General features: G+C 34.2%; 1 protein-coding gene across 4 annotated transcripts in view; it reads right to left on the bottom strand.

The window, feature by feature from the left end:
• Nucleotides 1-14,045, bottom strand: part of qvr (glycosylphosphatidylinositol-anchored protein quiver) — a 47,524-nt gene that overhangs the window by 11,646 nt on the left and 21,833 nt on the right. For 2 of the 4 annotated variants that reach the window (XM_085942959.1, XM_085942958.1), the window contains exon 3: nucleotides 3,413-3,472. The exons of the other annotated variants lie outside the window; for them this stretch is intronic. In XM_085942959.1, the coding sequence (XP_085799085.1) occupies nucleotides 3,413-3,472 (60 nt within the window). The remainder of the gene's footprint in view (nucleotides 1-3,412; nucleotides 3,473-14,045) is intronic. 4 annotated transcript variants of the gene reach the window in all.

The following is a 14,045-nucleotide window of genomic DNA, read 5'->3' as shown; positions in this document are numbered from 1 at the left end:
AAAATAAATAAAATTTGAATTTGAATTAATTCAGGCACAGTTTCAGTTGATAACGACGGTATGAACTTATGACTGATCGTGTGAGTGAGCCCTTACAGTGGCATACTTTACATTATTTATACAGTAATAATAAGGGTGAGCGCATAGTAGGATCAAGCACTAGTCATTAGCGGATCCAGAAAATGGTCAAGGGATTAATTTGTATTTCAATTTGGAAACCCAATTATTGATTTATTGATTATCTATCAGTGTTGCAATATACTAGTAGCATCACGTTGAGAAGTTATCAGTAGTGAGTGTGAGTCAGAAGATTTAAAAGGAAGCCTTGAAAACGTTCAAATCAGTCATAAAATTATTAAATAATGTCAAAATCTTAAAAAGAAGTGTATTTCTCACAAATTGACTATTAGCACATTGTATAAATTGAAAAAGCATTAAAAAAACAAAGCAAAACAAGTTTTTTTTACTATTAATGAAATAATGTGAAAAGTGCATTAGCAAACTAACCAAGAACTCAGTAAATAGATTTTTGTTTGCTTCAATATATCTGGCGTAGAAATCATTTAAAAGTGGAAACATGGCGAACTTATTTTTTTTGTAATTTTGATTTCTTAACCTCCAATTTTTTATGAATGCCTTCACTTTGTCTTTTTAAATCAGTGAAGCACTAGTGGTCCTTGCATTGATTTATTAACTCATTTTTTTTTTAAATTTCAACCAAATATGTAGACATGTTTAACAACAAAATTATCGTTCCTAAACAATTTGCCTCAAATTTCAACATCATGATTAATTTGACACTTTTATTTCAATTTTCACGAGATAGCCAGCGCGAATCACAATAGTATAGAAGTGAGGTACGAGTATTATAAAATTAGTCTCCATATTTTCAGACAAGTTTGCAAACAACCTTTTATAGGACTGTTTTTTATGTAGTTTATAACTAGCGGCCGTTTTATAAACTATGCATTTGCAAACTGCAAACCTGCGGATACATTCATAATTGTGTTTGTCATTAAACTTTTCGCGCCTCCCTTTGCAACACTCCGCGCCTCCCAGTTTGGAAATTGCTGAACTAATGTATTAACTATGCCAACGATCGCCGCGCGGTGGGCCCCAGGTTCGAATCCTGGGGCTGGGAAGTACACATATTGTTTTTCTATTTGTGTATGAGTCAGAGTACGGACTGAATAGGTTGAGCAAGTGGCTGACATCCATTTCTCGTAAAAACAATAAACCTTTACTCTGTGGAGGCCCATATGATCTTCTTAGGATCGGATATAGTTGAAAATTCGGATAAATTGATACTATAAATTAAAGGAGAGCAGTGACGTCCCGTGGGGGTAGGCAGATTGAGCGTCGCTTGGGGGCGGCAGTTGCCCAAAAGGCGGCAAATCGAGGAGAATCATTAGGTATATGTAGAAAGCTACATAAACTTAGTAATAACGGTAATATCTTTCCAATAAAAACACAGCTCACTGGTTGGAAGCAAAGTATAAATTAGGTACTATAAACGTTTTAACAGGACTTTATGTTTTTGTCAGGTTCGCGATGTCTAGTTTACTTCCGTTGTCCTTGGACATCCCGTTCTTGATGAACAGCTATGACACGTTCACACCGAATTTAAAATTTATCAATATATGTTTGCCAGTCACTCGCGAGTTTTAGAAGTTGTCAGGTGTATTTTTAAATGTACCTATCTGAAACCGTAGACTCGCAATATTGTCTATTGAAGCAGAGATGGCATTTCAATTAGATTAGATTAGATTAGATTAGATTAACACATTTGAGTCATGGAAGGATGATAAAAAGTACTGTATAAAAAAATGTGGTGGCATTTTGGCACTGCCTAGGGGCGGCATTTTGTCTTGGGACGTCACTGAAGGAGAGGGTATTCTAAGTCTGTTTAGGGCGGCACTTTACTAAGGGAGGTCACTGGGCATGGATATATTAAAAATATGATTGTATATAGATAATAATCTCTTGTGAATATTATTAGTCAATGGTGAAACATTTAATTCATCTAGGATCCGCCTATGGGACCAATTGACCTTTATTATAATTACATTAGTGTCATTTTTAAATTGTTGGGGACCTATTAACAATTAGTGCAATTTTTATTTTAAATAATAACATTTTCTCATTCAACAGAATATACCTACAGCATGATTCATATAATATTTTATTAAGTTTATTTAGTTAGGTGTGCAAAGAGATGTCTTTGTAGGTGTGCATATTCAGTAACTTAACGTTTTTTCGCCAAATTCAACATTTTTGAATAGGCACTTATATTAAAAAATACGTATCTGGCGTATAGTGTTAAATCTAGCATCTTTCAACAGGGAAAACGGCTTAAATTGTTTACTATATTATTTGTTTGAAAATGTACATGCAGATCTTTATATCATATGTCTTCCCATTAAAATAAATGTAACACAATGATATTTAAATGGAGACACAATTTAGTACCCGCATTAATTTGTAATTCTATGACTGATTTACATACAATTACGGAACAACAAATTTCCCGTTATTCTTGTAAACATAATTTTCATTGTATGTTTGGAGTTATTTTTTTGAAATGAGAAAATCTAGTCTTTTTTCTGCAAGTTGCTAATTTTCTTACCGAATCTGGCATATTTTTGTAAATTACAGAATTGTGCATATTATTTGACTATTTTCCAGATACTAAATTTTCTCAGAAATGTTTTCAAAATTATGTATGTTAAATAATTATCTCATTGACTGTCCAAGCTACATTTAATTTGACAGTATTTTTTACATAATATGTGGACGTGCGTTTGTGTTGGAACCGATGTTTACAGACATAATATGTTGTATAATTTGTTCACGGACATATTATGTATCTGTACTCGTATCCGGAAATTTGTACGTAAACAGTTCGCCGCAGGACATTTATTCGTGTGCCGCAGTACGTGAAACATGAGTTCGTGTAACATTTAATGAAATGACGAGTTCTTCGTTGAACATTTCACCGTGGAGTATATTTGTACGTATGCTACAACATGTGGAGATGTCTTTACTAGGTTAGGTTAGGTTACGTTAGGTTAGGTTAGGTTAGGGTTAATCTAATTGGAAAAGTACTATTTGCAAACTATCGCCGCATTTTTAAGATACGTACAAATGTATTCCACAGTGAAATGTTCAACGAAGAACTCGTCATTTGATAAAATGTTATACGAACTCATGTTTCACGTACTGCGACGCTCGAATAAGTGTCCCACGATGAACTGAATACGTACAACTTACATGTAACCGTCTGTACTAGGCATTAAGAAGGCATAGCATTAAGTTTTAGTAAAAAGTCTTTTAATAATTGTAAAGTCATTGTTATTATTAATTAATGCAAAAAGCCGACATTCAAAATTAAGCCGATAATATTCCCACTGACCAGTTTTGATGCATGAATTGGCCATTACTCTTTCAATGCCGAGCCATGAAAATAATAAGACTGAAAATATAAAATAAATACACAATATTGAATTATAAATCTACCAGTTGAGTTACATATCGTCACCGCAATACTGCAACTAGATAACTTGATTTTCACTGTTTTTGAGATAGCTATTGAATATAATTCTACATATCGTCACTGCAATACTGCTGCAACTAGATAACTTGATTTTCACTGTTTTTGAGATAGCTATTGAATATAATTCTACATTTCCTTCTCTACAAATTGATAAAACTAGGTAAGTCAGAAGTTAATGAGAACTGTATTAATTTTGTGTTTGAGAATATTAGATAACTTTAAAACCATAAATGCATTAAATACATAAAATACTATATCTAAAATATTTTTTCATATAATTGAACATTATTTAATTGTTCTCAATTAGACAAGCACAATTTCCATTTTTTTTATTTTAAATAATAATTATAGCCTAGATTTATGTTAATCAAGTAACGTTTAAATTTCATTTTCCCAACAATGACCAAATCAGAGTTATCTATTTGTAGTATAAATAAAATTGAGGTGACTATATTATGTCAGTTTAAAGTCAAATAGGTATACGTCAGTGGCGAAAACTGTCTTAGATGGAGTAATCAGTGAACGACTAAAACGGAAAATGTCCGGCAAGGCTCCAAATTCAGATCCACTGGACGAGGTTCCTAGATGTAGGCTTCTACGCAAATATAACGTACATATGCTTGACCCGAATCCAAAATGAGCATTTTAGATGTGTTGATATGATGCAGAAAGAGTTTCCACTTTGCGAGTGCAGTGCAGATTACGGAAATAACGTTGAGTCCTGGAATTTGTACGCTTTTCCTGGATGACATTCATCTACTTCTATACCTATATACAGACCCATAATTATACTTGAAGGGGTCTTGGGCTAATACGCCATATAGCCTATAGCCCTTTTAACCTTGTGGTAAAGGCACCTGTGGGTCTATTCTATACTTATTGAACACTAAATTAATAAACAGTATCAAACTTAGGGTAGGTTTGTATCAAAATATTAGCACTTATTGTAACAATTACACGAAGCTGGTTTTTATTGTTGCAATAAGTGCGATATTTTAACAGCAGCAAGATATGTGCTGTTAAAATATCGCACTTATTGCAACAATAAAAACCAGCTTCGTGTAATTGTTACAATAAGTGCTAATATTTTGATACAAACCTACCCTAAGTTTGATAATATTTATCACTTTATCACTTTAGCGGTCGATAAGCATAGAATAGACCCACTGACCCCACAATGGCCGCATGGCATAAGCGTCAGCCTATAGTGTCGTGGGTCCCAGGTTTGAACATTGGGTCTGACAAGTACACATATTATTTTTCAATTTGTATGTCAGTCAGAGTATGGACCTAATAGGTTGAGCAAGTGGCTGACATCCATTTCTCGTAAAAACAAAATCTGTTAAAACAATAATCTCCACTCTGTGGAGGCCCATATTATGATCCTATTAGGATCAGACATGGTCGAAGAAGAAGAAGAAAATATGATGCATAAGATAAGAGTTTCCACTTTGTTGAGTGCGATGTGATTCAGATATATAGTGGAGTCCTGCAACTTGTATGGTTTTCCCTGATGACTTTCTTCTATACACAGACCCAGAATTATATTTGAAGCTGTCTTGGGCTAATACGCCATATAGCATATAGCCATTTTAACTTTGTGGTAAAGGCACGAGCCAAATCAGAGACAGTTGTATGGATTAATGCTTTGCCGGTTCCGCTATGACTAGTTATATTACTAGTTTTATGATTTTGTTTTGTGACGTTTTTATAAAGATTTTTTTGTTTTAATATTGTCATTTCTCTTCTTGGTCGTGCCCTCATGGCTGAGGATCGTGACCATCTTGGAATTTTGTCATATTTTGAGCGAACAAGACTTCCTTCTCGATCATCTGCTTCTCTCAGGGTAGAGTGAATGCTGCCCAAGTCCTGGAGGTTACCCAAAACACCAGTCTCTCCAGGTTTTCCGGTCTGCGCCAAAATAAATGTCCAAAAAACATTTCAGACATATTGTCGAGAGCCGTTCCTTTATCTGTAGTCTCTCTTTTCACTAATGTTTGCACAAAAATCATTTTCGTGGCAATTAAAATTCCTCGATCCTCCCATATTATCGCATTTTTCGTAATCTGTGTACGACTTACCTTATCTCTCCTTTACATCCACCTTTTCCACTAATGGTCAATTCCAGATAATATACAAACTCTGTTTCTAGGTTTTGGAGTATATTTGCTGCTGGTAGAGGTTGTTGGGTAGGCTAGGCTAGGCTTTGTCGCTGATATGCGTAGTGGGTAGGTAATTCTGGTACACCAAATAAACAACATGACCCAATATTATATTTTATATAATAAAATGATATTTTAAAATAATCATAATTTAAAATATGTCAATGCAACAACATCACGATCGTATTATTATCAATAGGAAGATAGTTATAAATAAGATGTCATTCAACCAATTAATAGCAGTAGAAAAATAAAACAAACATTAATTAAATAATATGAATTATCTTGCGAGCTAATAATAAGTATCATAATTGACGTGACCTATTATGAATTGTAAAAATATACTTAGAAAAATACAGAAAATACCAACGTTGATAAAAAATAGAACAAAGCTAATCAAACAATATTTTAATTTGATTCGTTCTGTCAAAAGATGTTTGAGGAAGATTTTTTTAAACAAAGCATAGACGCTCATGCTTTACCACAAGTTTAAATGCAAAAACCGGTTTGTATCGGGAATCCCGTGTGTATAGACGGGAAAACTGTAGCTCGTGCAAACCGAAAAGCGCTTTTCGTATTTTTTGTACAAACTATAGATACCGCGCAGGTAAGTCGCTGCCGTGTACCCGGGATATATGGATATAACCACAGAACAGATTAATAAATATAATTCAGATATGCTATACCCTAATACACTGCATTTTGAAACAGGGGTTAGAGTGTGTGAGTGTTCTCAGTGCTCGAAATGGACAGGAATACACCGGAGCGCAGTTCCTGTTTGTGAAATCCCCGAGATTATCGCTCCGTCTCGTGGAAAAATGGAAAATTGCAATAGGATCATGAATTATTAAAAAGTAATATAATCATTTACTCACATATATTTTTTTTTAAGTTTATTTATAGCTACGAAACTTATCGGAATTATATTAAAAAATAATGTTTCATCTGCGGCGCCAACAATATTATACACAAATCTTGCATGTCATAAAACTACCCCACTATTTTAATACTTAGATACTTAATTAATAGGTATTTACATAAAATTATTACATAAATATGTTAATCCTTTCGGAGAATTATCGAGCGCTCCGGTTCGTAAAATTGTCCATTTCGAACGCTGAGTGTCCTACGAAAATGAACCACACATTATAGACGTGCAGTAGTGTGTGTTGCAACCTTCAAATACACTGTCGCATTCTTTTAGTTCGGATAGGTATTGGAGATGAAGGATGGTAGTACTTGTCCGTGATGATGGAGGATGCTAGAATATTTATTTACTGTTTCAAATAACTACAAGGGTACACACGGTGCAATATAATAAATAAGTATAACGGCAATTCGGTGCGATGTGTCTTTGACGAAAACTTATAATCGAGTGAGATGTCCAATCGATTCTGACCCGCTATTTATACATATTTACACTATGAAATAATATTTTGAAATTATGATGAAATAAGTAACATTCATTCGTAATGTTACGAAATTACAGATCTGCTATCCCATAACATTACGAAATCATATTATATAGGTACTGACGTGAAAATGAATATTTAATAAATAATATTATAATTGAGATCTGGGAATCCGATGACAGCCACAACACCAATATTGAACGAGCGTCAGTGCATAAAGCGAGTGCAGTTGTCACGTTGCCAAGAATAGTGGCGGTTTTCTTTGACGCAAATGAGGGAACCGATTCGTTAGAAAACAACATAGACCAAAATCTGAAAATGATGCATTTTTTTTCTCATAAGTTGTTACATCATTACTGTATGATTTTATATACATAGTATATATAAAATAGTAGTAATAAACCTATTCTAATTTATTTACTTAACTTTTATTCGTGTTTTAATATAACTTATTGATATATATTTGTAATTAATGGATTTAATTAGAAAATTAAAGTTATCCGTCTAAACTGTCAAAACTGTCTATCTCGCTATATAAGTTAGAACTGCCAAGAGAGGTGCCGATAAAACATAGCACTTATTGCAGCAATTATAAGACTTTAATACATACATATGATAAACTACCCTTGATAGCCGCCGATAGTACCCTTGTGTATATAATAGATGCGCAGGGCGTTGCATTAAGATTGTTTGAAATTGTTATATTTTTAAACAGCTTGCCCTTGCGTATTGGGGCGCAAAGTTTGAACACCGATGGTGTTAAATAATAATAGGTAGATACAGTGGCGCACCCAGGGGGGGGGTGCAAGGGGCCCTGGCACCCCCCAAAAATGAAAATTATCAGAATGATTTTAAATATTGAAATTGAAAGCCAATAAACTATACCTTATTGATTTTAATTTCGAAACACTAATGTCAGTTTTTTTTAGAAACACAATCCCTAATGGAACTGTCGAAAAATTCTCGGTGTCCACCCGAATTCTGGAGTGGTGTAGGTCATGGCTGGGGAGGGCTGACAGGGCTCTAGCCTGGGGGCCCGGCGTGTCGGGTTGACCAGATAAGTGAGATAAATACACATCATAAATTAGCTTTAATAGTAAAAAAAGTCGCCTGCGGAGCTATTCTACTTCATGGTCATGAACATTTTCAATTACTTATATAATTGTGCAATTTATTTTTTTATTATTATGTGTCGATACTCGACAGCTCCATTATTAAAGTAGATGTATTAAAAATCGCCAATAATTCACTGTATAAGTACCCTTAATTTGAACTGAAACAATGTAGTGTCTCACACTGCCTTTAATCTTAGCGGTAGGTAGGGGTTTCAGGATGTGGGGACCATGGTGTAGGTACACCGAGTGCAATAGACAAAAGACCGATAAACGAGAAATTAGGCTGTGAAGAAGAAAAAGATCCTATGGGACTAATTTACATTCTCCTCCTTGGGCCCCCCCCCCAATATTAAATCCTGGGTGCGCCACTGAGTAGATATACTGTTTGTGTACGAGTAATACATAATATTCACCTTGGAGTAATGGAACAAATTAAATGAATACACAATTAAATAATAATTGGTATGTGCATTTTCCCAATTGACATTTCAATTAAGCGTATGTACAATATGTTTAAATTAGCAGTTGACACATTTTCATCATTAATAATAATTATTTCCCATCATTAAAACTCATAATATTGTCCGCAAAGCAATTTACACTATAATACAGCGATTTCCAAACTTGGAGACGAGGAGTGATGCAAAGGGAGGCGCGAAAAGTTTAACACAAATGTAGCCACAGGTTTGGAGTTTGCAAATGCATAGTTTATAAAGAGCCCGGGGGCCCGGGCATAACAGACATCACAAATTTACTCTAATAGTTAAAAAAAGTCGCCTGCTACTTTGTTTCAAGACTATAAAATATGTGGTTATACGTTGTGATTTGATGTGATACCTATATGATGATTGCTATACGTACTTAAATGATAACTTTATATACAAGATAACGAAACACAACTTTAGAGCACCACACTGCCCTTAACCTTAACCATAGGTAGGTGAGCTCGCCAAAGATCCTGGCCTGGAGGCCCGCTTCAGGATGTGAGGCCCATGCTAGAATCCATTTGTCAATGAACGATGATGAATTTGGATTGACTACTATTGAAAAAGAAAAAAAAATGATAGTATTATCATGCGATAATTCATTGAAACAAAAACCCTAGCTCAATTTTGATTAAATCGAAGTGAAGAATAATATAATACTTTGTCAAGAAAAGCAATGCAAATTGTAAGTAAAGTACTGCTACCATTCGTAACATCATATTTATGCGGAACGGGATTTTCTGCATTAGTCGCAATGACATCCAAATATCGACCCCGTTTTGTAGAAAAAGAGCACTTTGTGCTAATAAACAAGCACATCCATCACATGAAAAACAAATTAATTTAAAAATGAATATAATAAAAGTAGGTAGTAAAATCTTTTTTTATTTTTATAATTAAGTTTTTTTCATTGTTGTATTAAGTAGTACATTTTTGGCTATTGAAAAAGGTGTATTATTTAATAAAATAAAGGGGGGGAGGCGCCAAGATTAGATTTTTTTTTAAAGGGAGGCGTAGTAACATAAAGTTTGGAAACCACTGCTATAATATATAAAGTTTAGTCAAAGCTTAGTCCAGCAGACTCGCAGATGCAACCAAATTCAACGAACGTTGTGAGCAATCGTCGACTTTAAAGTTGTGATTATAATTATGATGCTGCACGTCGCGTACTATCACGAAACGTCACAGTAAGCTGCCGCTACGAGAAGAATGTGTGTAATGTCGTTTTTCTTGGTGTTTAAAATGTTATCGGGCTGATGCTCCCATCCCGTAGCACATTCTGAACCTTTAAACGATCATTGTCAGTTAGCAAAATCTGCGAAATCACCAGAACAACAATGAGGTCACCTCATGTAGTATACGGCCATCTCTTTCCGATAAAAAGCTCACGGCGAATTGTGCTAAGGTGAAATGTAATATGTATAATTTCTAACCGAGAGAATCAGAGTACTGAGAGGGGTGGAAAGTCTTGATCGCTCAAAAGATGGCGCAATTTCAAGTTAGTCACGATCTTCACCCATGATGGACGACCATGAATAGAAGACATCCTCATGTCCTTAATAATTATTATTTCATATAAAATTATAGATTGATTTACTAATATAAAAATGATTTAATTAAAATTATTAAACGAACAATACATTGCTCAGAATTCTGAGATGCTAGATCTGTATGCCACAGTTAAATTTCTCGTGTGACGATCTACTTGTACCAGTGGCGAAGGGTGGATGTAGGCTGTTAAGATCCGATATAAATAGTGCATACTAAACTTTGTCAATTACACGTATTTTTTTTTCACTGAACTACAATTAATTCACAGATGGTGTTGGTTAGTTTTTAAAATTCAATAATTATACCCTGCGAAAACCAACAATAATAGATAATATTCAAAAAACACTCGTCTATCTATAAAATATCTATAATTATGACATTAAATCATACTTTTAGAATAAGAATAATATTTTTTATATATTATGGCTTGGTTTAAGCAGAGCTTAATGTATTTAAAAAATCTGACCAACAACTTGTGTAATAAATATTCTTAATTCAACGAAAACAAAAAAGTATGAATGAAAAGGTGTGGACAATTTTCTCGGATCGCCCAAAGCACACCAAAACTATTATGGATTTGTTTAAGCAGGGTTTAATTGTTTTTTTTTAATTGATCAACTCCATATATGTAAATTGTAGTTTAATTCAATAAAAACAAATACGTATGACTGAAAAAGTTTAATGTGCACTATTTATGTTAAATCTTAGCAGCCTACCTCCACCCTTCGTCACTGACCGGTACATGTTACTTTTGAGACATTTCAAAACACCGGTCAGCCACACAAGAAAGTTCGAGACGCGCTGGCGTAGATAACACGTTGACACCCGAGGCATCTAAGCACACTATAATATTCAAAGAGTCTGTGCAACAGAGTTGACAGAGTAAACTGACTTTCAACTGGAACTATGTTTAGATAGTCTTTGATGACTGTAGAATGCCGACATCATAAGAATGAACCAGCCAGGCATATACTTTTATAACATGTGACATATATTATATTATAATGTTTATATTCAGGACTGTACTCGGTAAAAAAAAATAGTTAGATCTACTGATTTGGAAGTTTAAAGGTCTAGTCAAGATGGCACCCGTGGTTATAATCCGAGGGACAAATCATTTTCATTAAAAACTAAGTAAATTATGATTGTCGTCTTTTCTCTCAGGTAGAGCATAATATGTCCCTACTATGGAATCCAATCCCGGGATCCCGGACAATTTTCGATACATATGAAACCCGGGATTAGTAAACATAATCCAGAAACCTTCGGGGTTGATTTTTTTATCAATCACAATAAATTAGTATGTGTACAAAATTATGTCACTGTTGTCATACGCAATCGTAATAACATCAGAAAAATAATAAATTCGTTCATTTAACCAGCTTGACGCCACTGACGTTCTGGCACGCGAACGGCGTCTAACCGCGAGTGCCACGGACGTGCAAGCAGGCACTTGTTTCTACGCCGAATATTATGAATTTTATCTTTGGCTTTGCCCCCCTGGGCCCCTCAGATGATAGTTACTTAAACCCTGACGGCTAAAATTATTAAACATGGAACTTGCTTTGCCTACTGATTCTCTGAATGCTGGTTGTCCAAATTCGAAAGAAAATTTATTTGTCAAAGTAACCGAATCCAAAGGATTTAAACAATTTTACTTTTCTGAAAATTATGTAATTACAACAATTAAATTAAAGAAGTAATAATAACAGACTAACAATACGTCGCACAGAATATAGCCTACTGAAAATAAAATGAAAATAAGCGGCAAGCGTAAGTAATCGGGGCGGGGCCGCGCGTCGATACATATTCTACGACTATTTTTCATAACGCTTTTGCGTCGGAGATCATAAGTAAAACATGTTCCATGTTAAAACTGTTTTACTTTCACGTTATTATCTATATTACAATATTATTTACTCCATTGAACCTATGTTTTTCCAAGATTGAACGTACACAATATTGACATTAAATGTCTTAAATAGTATAAAATGTTTTACAAGACATTTTTGACCGATTATATCATTGGTATTTGTACAAATAAAAAAAATATATTAACTGTCGAAAAAAACGCCAATCCCGGGAGCGAAATTTTGACTCGGAATTGGATTCCCTAGTCCCTACACCAGTGGCGGATCTACTTGGTGCAAGAAGTCTCATTTTTCCGGAGTCTCATTTTTAAATGACCATTTTTATTATAACAGTATGTACGAGTAGGGATTCCAATCCCGGGATCCCGAGCTATTTTCGATACCTATGAATCCCGGGATTGATTTTTTTATCAATTTTTATGGAAAATAAAATAAAAACGAAAATATAACAGAAAAAATACTTTTAATAACAAATGACTACATTAGAAATAAATTGAGTTTGAATGAGGTTTGATTTATACCCATGTGTAAGTTGCCGATTCATTTTATTTTTTCACATAAATTAATAAAAATGAGAAAGATTGGAAAAAAACAATGCTTCGCACTATTAACAAAGTAATTCCACCATGATCTCATACGTTTTACGGCAGTTTCATATTTGGCTGACTAATTAGATTTATGAAGCGGAAAGGCCATAAGTACATTCATTAAGTCTTTACTCTCAGAAACAGCAATCTCATATTAAATTCACATTATTATTTATATTACAATATTATTTACTCCATTTAACGTATTGATTGAACAAGATTGAACGTATACAATATCAACAATAAATGTCTTAAATAGTATAAATTATACTAGATTTATTTTTGACCGATTTTATCAATGTTATTTGTAAATATATTTTTTTATATTAGTATTGGAAAAAAATACCAATTCCGGGACCAGTCCCGGAATCCCGGGATTGTCAAATTGTAATCCCGAAATCCCGGGATCAGAATTTTGGCTCGGGATTGGATTCCCTATGTACGAGTATTAAGTGTCACTCGTGAAATCTAACGTCGATAATTCTTCCACAATTATTTAATGTTATTAAATAAGTATCCCTCATGTCAGACCAACAGAGATAGACAGTCTGGCACTATTCCATTAGATATGCTAGGTATATGATAAGTTGAAAATCTGTAGACATTTATTAATCACCCGTTGTTCCGGATGCTGCGGACGGTTTTAGATGTGATTCTGTCTTCTTCTTTTCGTGGTGCCGTCTTCTACTGAAGGTTGGAGACCAATTTTTAGTACATTTCCATGTCAGAACCCCAACGCCTTGTACATCGAATCACTTAGGGCCATTCTACACGACCAGGTGAAACGTCGCTGATTACCATGGATATACAATAAACCTATATCAATGGCGAAGGGTGGAGGTAGACTGTGGAGATCCGACATAAATAATGCACGCTTAATTTTGTTAGTCATACTTATTTGTTTGGTACTGTTCGGTTATCAGGAATACAGCGGAAAACACATTTTGAAAATAGCCGATAAACTGGATTATTTGTTAGGTTAACCTAACCAAACCAAACCTAACCTAACCTAACCTAAACTAACCCAAGCTAACAATAATAATAACAGTATATCGGGTATTTTCAAAATGTATTTTCCGCTGTATTCCTGATAACTGAACAGTACCATTTGTTTTCATTAAACTAAGAATACAAATTGAAGATGGTGCTGGTTAAGGTGGAGGTAGGCTCTGGAGATTCGATAAAAATGTGGGGTGTCGTACTTTTTTCAAAAAGATTGTTTTCTATTGGTTAAAATGTAGTATAGTAAAGTGTTTTCAAAAGTATCTATGTTAAATTTGATATCATGATCATCATTGCCCCTAATATG

This window comes from Rhyacophila brunnea, unplaced genomic scaffold (genome assembly GCF_057557595.1).
Source record: "Rhyacophila brunnea isolate RB1 unplaced genomic scaffold, BYU_Rbru_1.0 scaffold_15, whole genome shotgun sequence".
Classification (NCBI taxonomy): Eukaryota; Metazoa; Arthropoda; class Insecta; order Trichoptera; family Rhyacophilidae; genus Rhyacophila; species Rhyacophila brunnea.
The sequence above is the reverse complement of the archived record's forward strand: the minus strand, read 5'-3'. Positions and strand labels throughout refer to the sequence as shown.